This window comes from Bidens hawaiensis, unplaced genomic scaffold, assembly GCF_021521415.1.
Source record: "Bidens hawaiensis isolate Kalapana, Puna unplaced genomic scaffold, B.hawaiensis_p1.1 tig00001206_1, whole genome shotgun sequence".
NCBI classification, from domain to species: domain Eukaryota; kingdom Viridiplantae; phylum Streptophyta; class Magnoliopsida; order Asterales; family Asteraceae; genus Bidens; species Bidens hawaiensis.
The window spans coordinates 2,745,069-2,763,758 of NW_027491069.1; the positions used below are offsets into that span (position 1 = coordinate 2,745,069).

An 18,690-nucleotide genomic window follows, 5' to 3' on the forward strand; every position below is an offset into this window, starting at 1 on the left:
TTTGGTTTATGATATTTGTAATGGTGACACGCCAGCCTGTTCCGGGTTGGGGTGTCACAGTTATGGTATCAGATCCCAGGCTCTTTCTTGTAGAAAACTTAAACAATAATAATTAAAAATATGAGTTAATGGGTAGACGTCGGGTTAGGATTTCTCTTTTCGTCTTTCGCGTATTCCTAAATCTTGTCTTTTAGCTCATACACTATCTTACTTTCATATGCCTCCTAGAAGACATGTGAACCGCCAAAACGAGAATAATGCTGGAAACGACCCTCCTCTCACGACCCTTGTTACTAACGCTGTCAATGCGGCTATTGCGGCTTTAGTCCCTAACCTAATACTGCAGTTGCAAACATCTTGTCTTGTTACCATAGGAACATGAGGTCCTAAAGTAATAGAATCCCAAGAGTGTAGTCATGATAGGAAATATATGACTTGATTTTACCCTTCCAGTCAATGAAATCATCACTTGAAAGGAGTCTAGGTGGATAGGTAGCGGTTCCGGACTCAATTTCCGTCAAATTAATGGTATTGGTATTCATTTTAAAGAAAACAGTCTTTAGATTCGCAGAAACCAAGAGAAATAACGCAGTTTCGTACAAAATTTCGCAGATAATTGTTCAAGTGCCACACAAGTTTCGCAGGAAACACTTAGAACATTCATTAATTTTCTTTAACTAAGAAGTTCCGCATATAGAGGTAAGTTTCGTAGCACTTTCACAATTTCTCAAGAGAGCACAACTAGTTCCGTAGAAGATTCGCGAAACTAGTCTTTAACTTTCGTTAGAAAAATCAAATGTAACAATTTGAAAGCTTCATAGGAAAACCACAAAACACTTTCACAAGATAAACAAAGCAACTTTCACATGAAGAACATCAATAATTTCGCAAGATAAACAAAGCAACTTCTACATGAAGAATGCCAATAGCTCCTTTTCCAAGTTTAACCCAAAAATCACATTAACCGATTCAAATCAACACTAAAATCCAATCCAAATGAACCAAACTCTATGAAAAACATCCAACTATCAAAATATCAATCCATAATCCACCAATTTCAACAAACAGATCCGAAATTTAATGAAAACTTCAAAAACACTAAAAACTCTCAAAACCCTAATAATCAAGTGTTGGGTTTCAGTGGTGATCAGTTAAAATTTTTGTTTATTAAATCCAGTTCAATAAACGTGACAAATAATAATTAATCATATTAATTAATAATTATATGTAGCGGAATATATATAATTAATCAGCACCGAAAACTAAACCTGACAGAATCCGGTTACATACAATACGAGTACGAGTTAAAACATTAAATATAAACTAACAATATATTTAAGTTTACCTCGGTTAATAATTAACCGATTGAGACACCGAAGGCTAACGAACCGAGCTAGGTGATACAACGAGATACAATGACCAATCAGTGGCGGTGCACGACGGCAACGACAGTGATGGTGGTATCCGAACAGCGGCGGCGGCGGCTGTGAGCGGCGACGGGCGGCGACGGCTGGCGTCGATGGCACCGGCAGGCGGCGGTGGCTGGACAGCGCCGGTGGTCGGGCAGCGCTGGTGGTGCAGGTTGGCCGGCAATGGGATGGAGGAAGAAAGGAGATGGACTTGTTGATTAGCTTAGGGTTAAGGTTATGTCAATAGCATCATGTGTTTATATAACCTCTAATTAGGTTTAACTAACTTAGTTATAAACCCAATTGGCCAACAAGTCCACTTCTTTCTCCAAAGTCCGCTCCATGTAATTTCATCTCGTTAAAGTATCTAACCCGGTTAACTAACTTAAGCGGGTCAATGGCTCGTTACCTCACGGTGTAACTCTCACGGGTCATAACCCGGTTGGCCGTATTGATTTACCCGAACCGGTCTATAATTCCAACATCAAGAGCTATCATAGCTCTAATACCAAATTGTAGGTTCCAAATGATCGAAAACGGTAAGACTGGAGTTCTAACGCTAAATAAAACTCAAACAACAACCGGATATGTTGTTTGAATAACTAGAAGTGTAACTGTGAAGAAGAGTATGCTAAACGAGAAGCTAGTCCATGATAATCAACACAAATACACTATATTAAGGCCACAGATAAATCGATTAACCAGCTGCCAAACTATTCGATCTGGCAAAGTAACGATACAAATGTGTTCAAAATTTTAAGAAAAATGAGGAAAACAAGCCTATTGATAGGAAACTAAGGAAGTTTGCTAATTACATCGATCATAAGCATAATAACATGAGAAAGTATGATAGATGCACATAGCCAATCTAAGAGTTTCGCAAATTGAAGTTTTGATGGCAAGCCATGCGAAACTTCTTATATCCATGCGCAACTAACACTAAATCTTGATTTCTTTATTTCGTAAGCTTGTCCTTTCCGTCAATTCTACCTCCTTTCAATCCAAAAACATGTGGCCGATATCAAGTAGACTCTACAATAATGTGTGCTTTTCTTGTGTATGTCGATGATATTGTGTTAACTGAAATGATTTGAATGAACTGAACAATATCAATTAATTATTAGCTAGTATTTTTGTGATCAAGGATCTAGAAAAGATTTAAGTACTCTCTAGAAAGTCTTGGAAATTGGCCTAGGAATTGTTGTAACACAAAAGAAAATATTGCTTGGTTGATGTGCTTGGTTTTACAAACGTTTTTATCATCATCAACCAACTTCTTTTTTTTTTTAATTTTTAACTCAACCTTAAACTGTTGTTTAAAATTTTCAACTTCATCATAGTCAAGATCGTTCTCTTGGTGAACAAATGGCAACAAAATATCCAGCCGCCTCCATAAGATATCTATTGAATCAAATGGAATGGATTGACCTGCTGTCATACACTTTGAAAGCATATAAGGCATGATAAATCGTAACTTGTATGGTGATGACATTTGCACAATGAAGACAATCCCATCTATATTAACTACGGAATTCGAACTTGGTCAACTATATTTACGATTCAGTATTTCTATATCATCGGCTCTTCAACGACTTTGTTAACTTGTTCAACTAGCTAAGCTCTCTTATCGTTAGATCTAGAGCTTCAATAGAAACATTACCAAGTAAAAAGTGAAGAGTGGTATTTTTCCTACCAATTTAAAGGAACAGTGAGTTCTTTGGTATCAGAAGGTCTAATTGTTGCTACTCCTTGTATACATAGACAATCACAGTTATGAAAAACTTTGATCGCACGACCACTTATGTTTTTCTTTGATCTTTAGGTAAGTATGACCCAATTCTTTCCACGTCCTATGGTTTGCACCCAATTCATCAAGTCATCGAAAGACATGAACACCTAAAAACAAAATATGTTACATAGGCCTCTATGACTCGTATTAGTAGCAAGCATGGAATGTTTGTTTTTCAGGGGTGGTGTACCAATATAGGCTCCCTTCAACTATCAATTACTTGTCTAGGTATAAGGTATGCAAAGTAGTGCTGAATATTCCAATGAGCGTTGCAGACTTGCAGCACCCATACTCATGGCTATTGATGTCGCCGCCTCCTATTGCCAAGAAAAAAGATAATAGTTATGTTATCTCAGGTTTTCACTCTAATTTATTCCTATCAACGAACTATATATAATTTAGGGGTTCAAAAACATGTCGTGGATAGATGCTCTTTGCGGTTGAAGCCGGAAACCCGTGTTAGCAAACACATGTATATTATCAAATCAAATTCTTAATTTATTTTATCATAATTTTTGCCGCTCTTAGTGACTTGCTAAATATTTAATATCAAATTTCCAATATTAACAGCAATAATATATGTAAAAGAAATCAATTGCATATCAACCTCTCAACGAAATGAGAAAACATCAAAAACATTACATACTACATATTACAAAAACACCCGGCTTTTAACACCCGCTTATTCAAACATCAATGGACAAAAAACACCAACTTCATTGTAAAAACAAACAATTACGCGTTACCAAACCGCTTCTTAAAGAAAGCAACTAGAGCTTCTCTAGGAAGTAAGTCGTCCTTGACAACTTGACAGTTAATATAGTTACCACTCCATTCTATTATTTTTGGGAACTTGTCTTTGCTCAATACCGTTATTCCTAATGCTTCTTCAGCTGCTCCAAGCCAATAGGCAATGAAAGTAGCAGCAATGTCAACCAGGTTGATATTGTCACCTCCAAAAAACTTCTTACCTTTCACATTCAATTCGTTTTCTAGAAATTGAAGTTGTTCTTGAGCTTCTGCAACAGCTTGCTCTTCTCCAAGACTGGTAATGGCCTTGAATATTGCAGGCATGCACTGAACATACCACATAATGGATATTAGATCATTTCTGGTTAAATGGTAATAGAAGATCAATATGGTAAATAAAAGGTAAAAATAATTACCTTATCATCAATGAACTTGGCCCAAAATCGAGCTTGAGCCTTCTCGTAAGGATCTTCGGGCAAAATCGGAACTCCTTTCCATGCATCATCGATGTACTCAACGATCACAAGTGACTCCGAGATGGGTTTCCCGTTGTGCACGAGGACAGGGATCTTTTTATGAATTGGATTATATTTGAGAAGGTCGGCACTCTTGCTGCTTAGATCCTCTACGACGAATTCGTAGTTGATTCCCTTGAGATTCAAAGCAGTTGTCACTCGGGAAACGTAAGGACTTCCAGGAACTCCGTACAACTTCACTTCGTCTGCCATTTTTAGATGAACTGCTTCAATCAGTGACTCTAATACCGGGTTTAGTTTTGTGGATGGTTTGAGTTCTTCCGTGGACCATTTATATAAATGCTACCGTTGACTTGGTTAGCATTTATAATATTTTTTTTTTAATTATTATTATTGGTTTGTTTAATTCTTTAGGTGTAGAAGTTGTAATTGCCTGCTTCTAAATGTGAACACAGGGGTCGTTGTAGCCAACGGTGGGAAAGAGTCAATACACTTTTCAAATTAACGAATACTTCTTTTATGGTATTCACACTTTTTTACCACCTATATTAATACAAATCATCAAATTTTCATTTAAGTTATCCAACTATTTTTTCAAAAACGTACTCCTCTATTATTATTATTATTATTATTATTATTATTATTATTATTATTATTATACCTTGACTTTATGAAAATAGACATGTTCTTGCATCCTGCGATTTTCATAAACATCACCCTCCCAACCAAGAACTTCGAAGATCACGGCTATCTCGGCTAGTAGCTAAGTCGGGGCCTTGGCACTAATAATCATGAAATTCTCTACGTGGGCTTCAAGATGTAGGCTGAGTTAGCCTCCAAGTCCACGTCACTAGCCGATATGTCCACATCTAGTTGCAGATTAACTTACCTAGCCACCTTATCCCACATACAGCCGGCGACTAAAAATGTTAGTTTTTGAATGGCCAAACCATGATTAACTTTTTTATTATTTTTTTTTCCAATCCGGAAAAAAAATGCTAAGGCCGTCCGTAGTGGAACGTTTTGGGAGGAGAAAATGGGCCAAAACGCCAGAGTACACTGCCCCAACACGTTTTGGCGAATGTTTTGGCAACGAGCATTAACTATGTACACAACAGTGTGGAGGGGGGAATCAGTGAGGGGAGAGAAATTATTGAGCAATGATTGGAGGGACATTTTATCATTATACCACTTTTTGCAAAATGTCCATTGCTGACTGAGGTGCCACATATCGCAAAAACGTCCATGACAGAGTGTTACGACTACCATGGTCTAAGACCATATCTTTTGAATATATAGGTTTATCCTAAACACAAATAAAAAATACGGTGATTAGAAATTAAAGGTGCATTGATATCTGTAGAGGCACAAACTTCGTCTTTTGATAAAGGCTTAACCAACCTATAGCGATATCAATATAACTTAAATATTTAATCACTATATTGCTTGATTTGTGTGTAGGATAAGCCTATATGTTTATAAGATATGGGTTTAGCTTTTACATATATCAATGCAGTTTCTTTCAACAAAAACCCAGATTGGAGATCCCATGGCTCCTTAAGCTTCTGATTGGAGCAACTTGCAATGTCGTCAGAGTTTATCACCGGCGAGTTCGAATGAAACAAAAAGTTGGTGAGCTAAAGGATGATTGCATAATGGAGGTAGATGTCGAAACCTTAATTGATTATAATGTTCTTGATTGGGGAAAAAATCAGCCAGGGTTTCAATTTTAATGAAGACGACGAATTTTCTATTGCATGGTCTGTGATCCCAATGCCAGACTTATTCCTAACATGTTCATGAATTCAAACAACACATGTTAGAATTTAAGAATGATTGTGGTGATAGCGGTGGTAGCATGGTGGAGGTGGAGGTGATGGTGGTGGTGAACAAAGGCTATATGGTTCTAGGTGGTGAGGGTATAAAAACAAATAAAATTAAAAACATGGAGATAAAGATGTAGTATATGAATCAAATACAAATACATTTTATAGTGAGAAATGAACAAATAACTAGAGGAATTATGTTAACACTGGTGTCATTTTTATTACTCTATAACTTTTAAACTAGAATAATTCTTATTAGACTATTTTATTTTTTATAACATATAAAATACTTGGCATAAAGGAAACCTTTATTTTACAAAAACAGTTACATTAGATGAAGTTGCATTAAACCTAATGCAACGTTTTTATTACCTATTGCAACTCTTTTTCAAATAGTTACATCTTGCAAATGTTGTGTTTGAAAAAAAAAAACAGTTGCATTATGTAACAAAAAGGTTGCAATAGGTCTAATACAAATTAATTTAATGCAATTGTTTTTGTAAAATAAAGGTTGCATTGGGCTAATTTTTTTGTAGTATATTATTCTAGTTTGAAATGGTAATTACATTAGTTGTTATATGTTTAGTAGGCTCATTTTATTTGTACCGGATTTAACACCTAAAGTGTCATTTGACTGGATTTTTTTAGCATTTAATTAACCACGGAGGCTCACAAATCACAACGCTATTTTTAAAATTAGGGACTTGAGTTGGTCCGACGCGGTGAGGCAAACATCAATTTTACTCTTGGTTTACTTGATTTTTGTTAATTATTAATTTATTATTAAACCAATTTTACATGAATGCCTTTTTAATGTTTATATAATTCTAGACATTGTGACTAGCTAAGTGAAACAACCTGTGGTCGTTAACGTGGGAAAGGGACATTAATGATTTCGGTGGCTATGTACGTATGTGCGTACGCATGCTAAAAGTTTAGCAAAGCTTCCTAACCTTCTCGTTTGTTCCAAAACATTTTTTATTATTTCAAGATATCATTTCCCTTTTACTTAAATTTGTAAAACTGAATCGAATTAGCCATCTCTTAAAAATGTCTATCGCACATGGGCTTTAATATTATTAAATTTAACTTAGTTAGTTACCTTAAAAAAAATATCATACTGTCTGTTTTTAGAGCCGGCTCAGCCAGTTTTAAAAATATTATTTTGTTGTTCTTTTATAAGAAAATGTTAATTACAAAAAAGGTCGTTCTCTCTAATATGATATAATGTTAGGAAGCCTGCGTTTTTTAAAGAAAATTCATGTTTGATTCTCACATACAACACTTAGGGGAGTACATTGGTGCCTAAATGAAGGGAGCAAGACCGGGATCTTTGTAATCTCTGGCTTGATACCGAGGGCGCTAGGGTTTTACCCCCTAGTGGATCTTCACGCAGGTGGCTTCCCCGAAAATAGAGATAACTTAGAGGCGCTTAAGGATTCCGTGTGACTGAATTAGGCTAGCTGGCGGTGACCTTTTACCATTGGATCATCCCATATGAAATACCTAAACAATTCTCTGTTTGTTGACCGTTCAAAAAAAATTACATTAAAGGCCTTTGGATATCTTTGTATTAGATTTAGTTTTGTGTTTGTAGGTTTTTTTCTAAGATTACATATACGGCTTACATTTCACCATCCAATGTTATTTCATTATAAAAATGATCGTTTTGATTCTTTGCGTAGCACTTGTCCCCATTATTCAGCTAGTCTCTCATTCACCGTTGTGCACATTGTCAAAACAGTGATCCACTTGCTTCTCATTCCCATTGTCATCATTGACCTTAACGGACTCGTTTCTTTTTCCTTTTTTTTCCCATCTCTTTGTTCCACTAACTATGGGTGTTCAAAAAACTTCACAATTCGAACCCATATCCAATTATTCTGAAAATCCGAATTCGAATTCTTCAAAATTTCAGAAATCCAAAATTTTAGGATATCCAAATCTTGATTTTTGTGTAAGATAAGCCTATAAGTAAAGAAGACTTGATATGGGCCATTGTAAGGCTCCTATCCTGGTGCCCAATATCGAGTGTTGGATTTACTAACAAACAAAGTTCTAAATATCAGAGTTAATTAAAATTTTCGCGTAATAATTAAAAACTCAAACATCATACTACAAGACATGAATTCTTGTTTAAAAACATCATTGTCTCAATATTAAACATCAAACATAACATCTTGAACTTTCCCTTCTTCCCTTCAAATGCCAGTCTTCACTCAGTGCCATGTGTCCCCCTCAAGCCAACTCCTTCATTCTATTTGCCTTCGTATATACTAAAAGTCAGCTACGCTGAGTGAGTTCTAATTAATCAGGCAATATACATTACATTCACATACTTATATTTACGCATCCGAAGATATATATTACATACTTAACCTCTTAACTTTCAGTCATACATACTTACATACATTCTTACTTTCATACATTCATACTTTCTTGTTTTAACTTTCATATTACATACATAACCATCTCTACGTTTTAAGAGCTTTTCGCCTTATAACCTCACATATATTATTAGGGTCTGGTCCCTACATTCACAAATATTATTAGGATCTATCCCCTATATTCGCAGATATTATTAGGGTATGTTTCTTACATTCGCAGATATTATTAGGGTCTGTTCCCTACGTTCACAGATATTATTAATGTCTGTTCCCTACATTCACGGATATTATTAGGGCATGTTCCCCTTCATTCCATACAACCATACATACCTTTCCTTTACACATGTATATATATATATATATACATACACACTCTTAACTTTCCTTCATACATTCCGCATTACTACATCATTCATAAAACGTTCATATAACATACGCTTACAACTTAGAGTAAGTGTATTGACTAACCACATAGGAGTATGCACACAACCCCGAAAATATAACAGAGAAAGGGGCTAGAAACTCATCTGGATCCTGTTTCTCTTGGAGTTAATTGTAACACCTCTCTTCCGCTAGGGTACGACTAACTGTTTAGCAAGTTACAAGCATTACTTAAATACCCCTAATTAAATCATATTCTATGTTAGTGAAGCCCCTAGCGAATGAGGGTCCGGGGGCAGCGCCTCTAGTAGTAGGGTCCAAGGGGCGGAGCCCCTGGCTGGGGTCGAGCTTGGAAAAAATTTATTTACATTAATAAGGCTTCATTAAAAATTCATTAGCAAATCGAATTTTTAAATGAATCGTATAGAGTCCAAAATGAATTGAATCAAATTCTGAAACGAATCATATTCTGAGACGAATCGAATCGAATTCTGAACCGAATCGAATCGAATTCTAAAAAGAATCGAATCGACCGCTGAAACGAATCGAATCGAATCCTGAAACAAATCGAATCGAATTCCAAGTGAATCGAATCGAGTATTTCGAATCGAATTCCTATAAATTCGATTTAAATATGTTTTTCATGCCGTTCAGCTATAACCGTTTTCGTTCATCCCTCCAAGGCCCGCTTTACCATTGCAATGAGTTCTGGGCTATAACAACTTCATCTACTAGTTCTCATATGGCCCTAACATACTTGTTCATACCAAATCACACTCGTTAACTCTTTCTTGCATGTTATAACCCGATTTGTTACTCTACAAAATCCTACAGCAAACCGACATTAAAATCTAGTCTTTTAACCCTAAAACGTACCTCAAGATGAATCGGGTTGGATCAGTTCTTGAACAATACTTGAATCTTGGTATGTTCCTTGCTATTTAGTGAAGAGTGAACCACAAAACCAACTTGGTTTCTCTTGGATCTCAAATCCGATTGAGGTGTGGGAGTACTTGTGTGTGTTTTTTAGTGTGTGGAGGCAAGATGGTGGAAATGAGAGAGTTAGGGTTTTAGGAGGGGTTTAAGGAGTTTAAAATACTCCAAGCCTATGAACCTTAGGCCCATCACCATCTCCAAGTCCATGTACTATTTCTAAGGATACCACCCAATCCCATTATTATTTAGCATAATTGAATAACAACACGCATTTAAGTAACAAAACTTCCTTTATTTGTTATTTTCAAAAGACGGATGTTATAGTCATGACGTCTTAAAAGGCCAGAAGGGGTCGGTTCATCTCGATGATGAGCCGTTGTTGGGAGGTAACCTTAAGGTTGGCTCCGGCATGGCTTCAATATGTGTGGTCGCATGTTGCGAGGAAGTTCTTGTTGCTCGAGACATGTTAAAGTTGTTGGTGTAATTATCAACACCAAGAGTGGGTCTAGGAAATCAATGGTGTTGGTCATCGAATAATAGCAACAACTATAGGATGAACATCTAATGATGAAGGTACAAATCTCACGAAGTGTAGCAAGCAAAGCTCATATGCAGTATGAGCATCTAATCAGTGCACCAACCACAAAGGTGATCTAAAAAGTAAGTTACGTTGGGTCGAGTGGACTAAAGGATGGTGAGCGAGTCACTAGTCCAATCGATGAAGAAACAAGTAATTAGGCTTCAAATTTAGGGTACAAGTCAAAGGAAAGAAGACCATTTTGGCTTAGGTGTATTGTGTTGGAAAACCGAAAAGAATCATTGGGATACACAAGTAATATGAATACAACTTGGGAGGTCGGGCGTTTCTCATCAAGTAAATGGGCCCAGCAGATTGGGGATAGAGAAGAAGCTTGCAAAAGTCCATTCTTTGGCTAGTCCTAATTGATCCAACTTGGGGAAACACCACGTCAATATTGAACGGGTCTAACAAGTCACAGGTTCGTTTGGGTCACGGGTTAGAACAGGTCGGGTTGGAATAGGTTAATGTCAGAACAGATCAAATAAAAAGAAGGGTTGTTTTGGTTTGGGTCGGTATGGGTCTGGGTTGGAATGAGTTTATGTCAAAACATGTCCATGTTAGAATGGGTTACGGGTTGGAACGAATTGATTTTTTTTAGAATGGCATCGAACTACAAGGTTACGAGTGTTTCAACGTCTATTATACGCATTATGGCGCCGGTTACTCGTGCCAATGTTGGGCTACGTGCTGGATTTGGCGTTACGCGTATACCAACATTTCTTTACTCGTTCGATTTGGCGTTTCCCGTCTGATTTCGCATCACGTGAGTACCGGCGCTAGGTTGTGCGCACAATTTGGCATTACCCGCATAGCGGCTCTAGGTCACGTGTCCAATTTAGCGTAACGCGCATAGTAGCCTTTTCAACCCATTTTTAGGATGATGGGTCAATGTAGGGTTAAAATGATAGGCTTATCTAATAGTTTAATTTCAATGTTTGTTGTTTTGTAACTTGTATTTGGGCCTATGGGTCGGCCTACGCGCCTTAACTATGTAATTTTGGGTCTTGACTATAAATACTAGTTGTCAAATCAAGGCTCTCAGGACTTAATAAACATTTCATTTTACACATAGTAAAGTGTGTTTTCTCTCTCAATCTTCATCTCATTTCTTACACGATTTGAAATCTAAGTTTACTGAATCAATTCCGTGTATTCACTTTCCCGCATATTCACTACATGGACTTATCTGATTCATTGTTAGATCCACACAAATCCAGGACCTACAATTAGTATTACATAAAACATCACTATATATATGTATATCGCGATCGACATTTTTTTATTTTGTTTTTCTAAATTTTGATAAAGAATAACAACATATAAGAAAAATGAAAGATTTTAACATATATATATGTGTGTGTGTGTGTGTTTGTTTAAGTTGTTTCGTGAGTTTTTAATTGGTTCTATTTTTAAAAAAGAGTTCTCTCATTATCCAATTCCTATATATAATATGTTTTGAAGAAATCTTATGGCATTCCATTTTAAGATGGCTCAATCAGGTATTAACGATATTTCCAAACACTGTTTAAAAGAACCTTGATAATTTAGGGGTTCAAAATATCAAAGGCAACTCGTGGATGGATAGATGCTCTTTGTAGACGTTGTCACGCTGACCTTTTGAACCTCTGATGCAATATACACATGTATAATACCAAATTAATTTCTTAATATTATTTTATCATTGATCCTTTTACTGATCTTAGTACGTAGATATCTAAAATCAAATTTCTAATGCAAACAACAATTTATTTATAAGAAAAAATTGCATCAGTTCAACGAAATGACAAAGGTTACACTACATACCACATCTTACAATACAAATCAGCTTCTAACGGCTGCTTATTGAAGCATCATTGTAAAAGCAAACGATTATGCATTACCAAACCGCTTCTTAAAGAAAGCAACTACAGCTTCTCTAGGAAGTAAGTCATCCTTGACAACTTGACAGTTAATATAGTTACCACACCATTCCGTTATTTTTGGGAACCTGTCTTTGCTCAACACCCTTATTCCTAGTGCTTCTTCAGCTGCTCCAAGCCAATAGGCTATGAAAGTAGCAGCAATATCAACCAGGTTGATACTGTCACCTCCAAAAAACTTCTTACCTTTCACATTCAATTTGTTTTCTAGAAATTGAAGTTGTTCTTGAGCTTCTGCAACAGCTTGCTCTTCTCCAAGACTGGTAATGGCCTTGAATATTGCAGGAGTGCACTGAACAAACCAAATAATATAATTAATAAATATGAAATCATTTCTGGTTAAATGGTAAAAGAAGATCAATTTGGTAAATAAAAAGTAAAAACAATTACCTTATCATCAATGAACTTGGCCCAAAATCGAGCTTGAGCCTTCTCGTAAGGATCCTCCGGCAAAATCGGAACTCCTTTCCATGCATCATCGATGTACTCCACAATCACAAGCGACTCCGAGATTGGTTTCCCGTTGTGCACGAGGACAGGGATCTTTTTATGAACAGGGTTGTATTTGAGAAGGTCGGCACTCTTGTTGCTTAGATCCTCTACGACGAATTCGTAGGTGATTCCCCTGAGATTCAAAGCAGTTGTCACTCGGGAAACGTAAGGACTTCCTGGAACTCCGTACAACTTCACTTCATCGGCCATTTCGGATGAACTGGTTTAATCAGTGATTGTAATTGACTAATTTTGGGTTTGGTTTTGGGATGGTTTTTCTTTCTTTCGTGGACTCTATATAAATGCTAGCGCTGACTTGCTTGGCACTTATAATTTTTTTATATTATTATTTTTGGTTTGTTTAATTCGATAGGTGTAGAAGTTGGAATTTCTAAATATAAACACACGGGTCGTTGGAGCCAGCGGTGGAAAAGAGTCAAATACACTTTTCACATTAACGAATACTACTTTTATTCACACTTTTTTACCAACTATATTAATACAAATCATCACATCTTCATTTAAGTTATCCAACCATTTTTTTTTACATTCACATATTTCCCCTCCTTAAACATCTATAATTACATATATCCCTAACCATAAAAATCAATTATATATTTCCCCTCTTTAAAACGTATATATTACATATTTATCCATTTTATAAAAAAATAACCTTTTGATTTACTATTTTATCCTTTATATTAAAAAGAAACAACAAATCAAGAACTCCGAATCATTCTCTTGAAGCTCATCCTCTTCATCATAACGCTTGCCCTGGAGATTGGCCATCGAGTGCAAAGGCAGAAGGGAGCTTGACTGCAAGACCCACCCATCGAGCAGGGACGAAAGTCGGCCTTAGTAATCCAACGGTGAATATTCCTGTACTACCCCTTGTTGGTCCCGAGGGACGGAGGAGGCTAGGTCAGCCAAAAGATGGTTATCGGTTCAAGGACGTAAGGTGACCCTGAAAAATATGTAAATTAGATATAAAAATTAACCACTGTCATCTTCTTCAAGTAGTATGTTTAGTGCCCCAAAGAGGTAAACGAAAGAGTACATCGTCTCCGATGAGGAACCGCCGCACCACCACCACCACTTCATCCACTCTCTCCACTAGTCTTCTCGATTCCTAATTTGTCACCAAAGACAACGAACCTGCACTCATAGCTCACCATCACCACCATCTCATTTTACTGGTTTACTAGATCCGATTTTCCGACGAACACCACCACACTTAAGTTTTTCAGATTTGAAGTGAACCCCACCCAAGCAACTAGAAAGCTCAAGATTCAAGCAATGTATTGATTCTAGAATCGTTTGAGTGAAGCGGCGTGGAGAAACCGGAGTCACCGGTGGGGTTAGGTAGAGGGAAACGGTGGAAGAGGAGAGGGTGTGGAGGAGGTAGGATGTGAAATTAAGATAAAGAAAGAGGGAAAGGAAGTAGGTTGGGGAAGATGACGGTGGTTTCCGGTAGTGTGAAGTGGCAGGAAAATCAAGCCACAAAGCCTAAGTTGGAGAAAAAGATGTATTCTTATAATTATTAATTTCTATATTTTTTTTGTTTTGTTTTATTTTTTAGTTGTAAAGGATATTTAAGTATTTTAAAAAGGGTAAAGAGGTAATTTAATATGAAAATGAGAAATATGTAATTAGTTTTTTAAGGTTGGGAAAATATGTAATTAAAGAACTTAGTAAGGGGATATATGTAAAAATCTCATTTTTAAAAAACGTACCCCTCTCTGATTATTATTATTATTATTATTATTACATAAGTAAAAATCTTATACCTTTCTTACATCCTGGGACTTTCATAAACATAACCCTCTCAGCCAAGAACTTCGAAGATCACGGCTATCTCAACTAGTAGCTAAGTCAGGGCCTTGGCACTGATAATCACGAAATTTTCTATGTGGGCTTCAAGATGTAGACTGAGTTAGCCTCCAAGTCTATGTCACTAGCCGATACGTCCACATCTACTTGCAGGCTAACTTAACCAGCCACCTCATCCCAAATACAGCAGGCGGCTAAAAATGCTAGTTTTTTCATGGCCAAACCATGATTAACTTTTTTATTAATTTTTTTTCAATCCGGAAAAAAATTATATTGTGCAGGCTAAGACCGTCCGTAGTGGAACGTTTTGAGAGGAGAAAATGGACCAAAACGCCAGAGTACACCGCCCCAACGCGTTTTGGCGAACGTTTTGGCAATGAGTGTTAACTGTGTTCACAACGGTGTGGAGGGGAAAGAAATTATTGAGCAATGATTGGTGGGGACATTTTATCATTATACCATTTTTTTGCAAAATGTCCCTTGCTGACTGAGACGCCACGTATCGTAAAACGTCCATCACAGAGTGTTACGACTACACATGGTCTAAGACTTTATCTTTTGAATATATATATAAGTTTATCCTACACACAAATAAAAAATACGGTGATTAGAAATTAAAGGTGCATTGATATCTGTAGAGACGCGTCCTTCGTCTTTTGATAAAGGCTTAGCCTATAGCGATATCAATGCAACTTAAATATTTAATCACTATATTGCTTGATTTGTGTGTAGGATAAGCCTATACATGTTTATAAGATATGGGTTTAGCTTTTACGTATATCAATGCAGTTTCTTTAAACGAGAAATTTTTTAAAAAAATTTATAAAATATTCTTCTTAATTTTTTATGACAAAATACAAAATAATAATAATAATAATAATAATAATAATAATAATAATTAAAAAAAACAAGAACAAGAATTTGGCATCGGCTAAAGGGGGTGAGGGTGGTTTAAAAACCATCACTTGCTTCCACCAATCACGGTGTGCCACCTCACCCCACCACTTTCCATCACCAGTGATAGAATTTTGGTGGGGGTGGTGGTGTGATGGAATTTTTTTTTTTATTTTTTTATTTTTTTTTTACAATAAATACTAAAACAATATTAAATAAATATTACAAAGATAAATAAATTAAAAAAAACCGACAAAAAAAAATACCTACAGCGCTTCCCAACCCCACTTCTCGCATAGCTCGCGTTTGCGTTGAAGTAGGATCGATCTAAAAAGTTTGTTAAGATGTTCGTGCGGTTGTACGATGAATGTTAAATCGGCGTTTTTTTTGTTTTCATTCAAATGGTTGATATACGTCTCGTCACGTTTTAATTTTGAAGCAAGAGCTAGTTGCTTTCGCTCCTTCGTCTCGACCATTTCCGCCAACTTAGCCGAATTGTATTCATTGAAGTCCTTGGCCACCGTTTCCTTTCCTAATCTTGACGATTCCCCACTTTTCTTGCGATGCGGCCGTGTGGGTGTGGGTGTGTCTTCGTCGGGATCGTCTCCAGGTTGATCGTTCAAGTTCATGTTCGGCGTGTTGCTTGACAAGCCGTTGGTATACGTTGTGTAATTCCCGAAATCGGAAGTTTTTGATCTTTTTGAAGAAAATCTTTTTTTCCTTGGAGCCGTCGGTCCGTCCATGTCGACCACGGGAACCAGTTCCCACTTCGGGTGGTGTCTCGCAATCTCCCACGCATCCAAGTGAGGAAAAAATTTATATCGGAAAATTTTGATATAATTGCTCAAGGCGTTCTTTATGATAGTCGCCTCGCTCGCTCCGCTTTGTGGCTCTCGGCTCTACAAAACATTTCGAAAAATATATATATATCAAAATTGTAAAAATAAAGTAATAAATTATAAAAAAAATTTAACTAATAAATTTAAAAAAATAATTACCAATTGGATGTAGCAAGCATTAAATTTTGACATTTTTCTATTCAAATCTCCCCACTTGGAAGTCATTTTATCCATGTTTCGATCGGTTGCACCGGGAAGTTTTTCAAAATGTGAAATAACACGTCTCCATAACAAGTCTCGTTTTTGTTGGTTTCCGTGTTTTTTTGTTTCGGAGGCGTGTAAATAAGCCTTGGTCAAGGCGACCTCCTCCGCGGACGACCAAGGTCTACGGACGATGGCATCCTCCTCCGCGGGTTCATCTTCATCCACATCGTCGTCTTCATCACGAAAAGCACGTGCAAATTGATGTATAACATTGTTATCCTCTAAAGGATCGACGGACGTTTGTGACGGTTGAGATTGAAACGTTTCAAAATGATTATTTTGAAATATTTGGCTAGAAAAAGGTGGAATAAACGGTTGGTTTTGATACGGTGCCGATGAAAACGGTGAATTAAATGTTTGAGATTGAAATGGTTGGTTTTGGAACGGTTGTGGTTGAAAAGGTTGTTGTTGGAATGGTTGGGTTGTGTCGGGTTCATCTTGTAATCGGAATCTCACCGGCTCGCCAAGATTTTGTCGAACCTTTGGTCGGGATTGGGTTTTCTTTGAGCCCGAGCCACGTTTCTTTGAACCCTCCATTTGTGTGATGTTAGAATGTTGTTTGTAGTAGAGGATTTGAGTTAGATTTGAGTTGGATTTGAAGATGGATTTGATTATATTTATATAGGTTAATTAAGTTTTTTTTTTTATGTCCTCAACGGTCACATTAACGTTAACATTGGATTTGAATGCGTGATGGCCATCACGGCCGGCCCCCCATCACGCGTGATGGGAGGACTGGCAGCGGTGTTCGTGATGCCATCACGGGTGATGGCCGTGTAGACCACCCCCAGTGCTCTAAGCATGCTTTTACATAGTAGGCGGAGTCACTAAATGATCCCCTCGGTCAAGATTACTCCAACTCAACCTTAAAAAAGTAAATTTTGAGTCACTAAGTCTGTATGTGGGATGAGGTGATCGGTTGTTAGCTTGCAAGTTGATGTGGACCTAACGGCTAGTGATGCGGACTTATAGGCTAATTCAGTCGCATTTTGATAGATGTTGCCACCTCGATGTTTCCACGTAAGGAATTTTGTGATTTTATCATTGTCGAAGGCATCTCTGATCGGCTGGAATGAAGAATGTATGTGGAATTTAGAAAAAGCATGTCTATTTCATTAATAAACAAGGTATATTTTAGTAAATTTCCTTTATATTATTAGTCTATTTATATGCAGTCCAAGTGCTTGAAATAAACACTTTTCAATCTATATATTATCATGTGTATATTCAGAATTTCCCTTCATTGTAATCATATAGTAGTCACTACATCTTTGTCTGTTTGTCGTTTCCAGAACTAAATTCCAGCTTGTCGTTTCATCGTTTTCTCATTTAGTTCGTTGTCGTTGTTTACGGTTCCAGAACCTGCCACTGTTTTCGCTCACAAAGCCACAACCGACCTTGTCTCATTGTTTTCTGCTTAGACCTATTGTTGCCACTTAATTTTCTTTTCGGGCGCACTATTTGTATATATCCTTACAGGTTCATTGTTTATGTCTAGAGCATGTAGTCGTTCCCGTGTTTATGCCCATATTGTTCTTAGTTTTTGTCTAAACTTGTCTCTACCCTTGTTTATGTTAATGTTTATTTGCCATTACGGTCAAGATTAAGTTCAAATTAATTCAAGTCTCGATTGTTGTTTCCAATTTTGTTCATGTCTAATCCTTGATTTTGATACTCTCACACAATGAGTATGCCCAATTACAACGTATGTGTACTTAAAGTTACTCAAATTAATATTTTGCTTTTAACTTTATAAAAGTTGAGTTGTATCTATATTATTTTACGAGTAAATTGTTGTGTGTCCATGTGGTTTATGGACGAGACCCTATTTTAAAAAATGAGAATAGTGAGCCCTTGTGGTCTACAAGCGAGATTAGCTTGCGTCCATCCATATATCTGTCGTTTACTTGAATGTTAG

The 18,690-nt window shown here is 36.7% G+C and overlaps 2 protein-coding genes across 2 annotated transcripts; both read right to left on the reverse strand.

Annotated features, from left to right (window-relative positions):
- Positions 1-3,906: 3,906 nt before the first annotated feature.
- Positions 3,907-4,728, reverse strand: LOC143564792 (putative glutathione S-transferase). The gene is made up of 2 exons (XM_077051966.1): positions 4,365-4,728; positions 3,907-4,275 (listed from the first exon to the last, which is right to left on the reverse strand). Exons 1-2 carry the CDS (start codon positions 4,674-4,676, stop codon positions 3,934-3,936), a joined length of 654 nt encoding a protein of 217 aa, XP_076908081.1. The 5' UTR covers positions 4,677-4,728; the 3' UTR covers positions 3,907-3,933.
- A 7,674-nt stretch (positions 4,729-12,402) lies between these two features.
- LOC143564801 (putative glutathione S-transferase) lies at positions 12,403-13,192 on the reverse strand. Its single transcript, XM_077051976.1, has 2 exons — positions 12,844-13,192; positions 12,403-12,745 (listed from the first exon to the last, which is right to left on the reverse strand). Exons 1-2 carry the CDS (start codon positions 13,153-13,155, stop codon positions 12,404-12,406), a joined length of 654 nt encoding a protein of 217 aa, XP_076908091.1. The 5' UTR covers positions 13,156-13,192; the 3' UTR covers position 12,403.
- Between the last annotated feature and the right edge of the window lie 5,498 nt (positions 13,193-18,690).

What these genes read in the sequence shown, in the direction of transcription:
- LOC143564792 (XM_077051966.1), bottom strand. Translation starts at nt 4,676, where the DNA reads ATGGCAGACGAAGTGAAGTTGTACGGAGTTCCTGGAAGTCCTTACGTT. An exon ending in CCAAGTTCATTGATGATAAG is followed by an intron (nt 4,276 to 4,364) that starts GTAATTATTTTT and finishes TGGTATGTTCAG; the next exon opens with TGCATGCCTGCAATATTCAA.
- LOC143564801 (XM_077051976.1), bottom strand. Translation starts at nt 13,155, where the DNA reads ATGGCCGATGAAGTGAAGTTGTACGGAGTTCCAGGAAGTCCTTACGTT. An exon ending in CCAAGTTCATTGATGATAAG is followed by an intron (nt 12,746 to 12,843) that starts GTAATTGTTTTT and finishes TGGTTTGTTCAG; the next exon opens with TGCACTCCTGCAATATTCAA.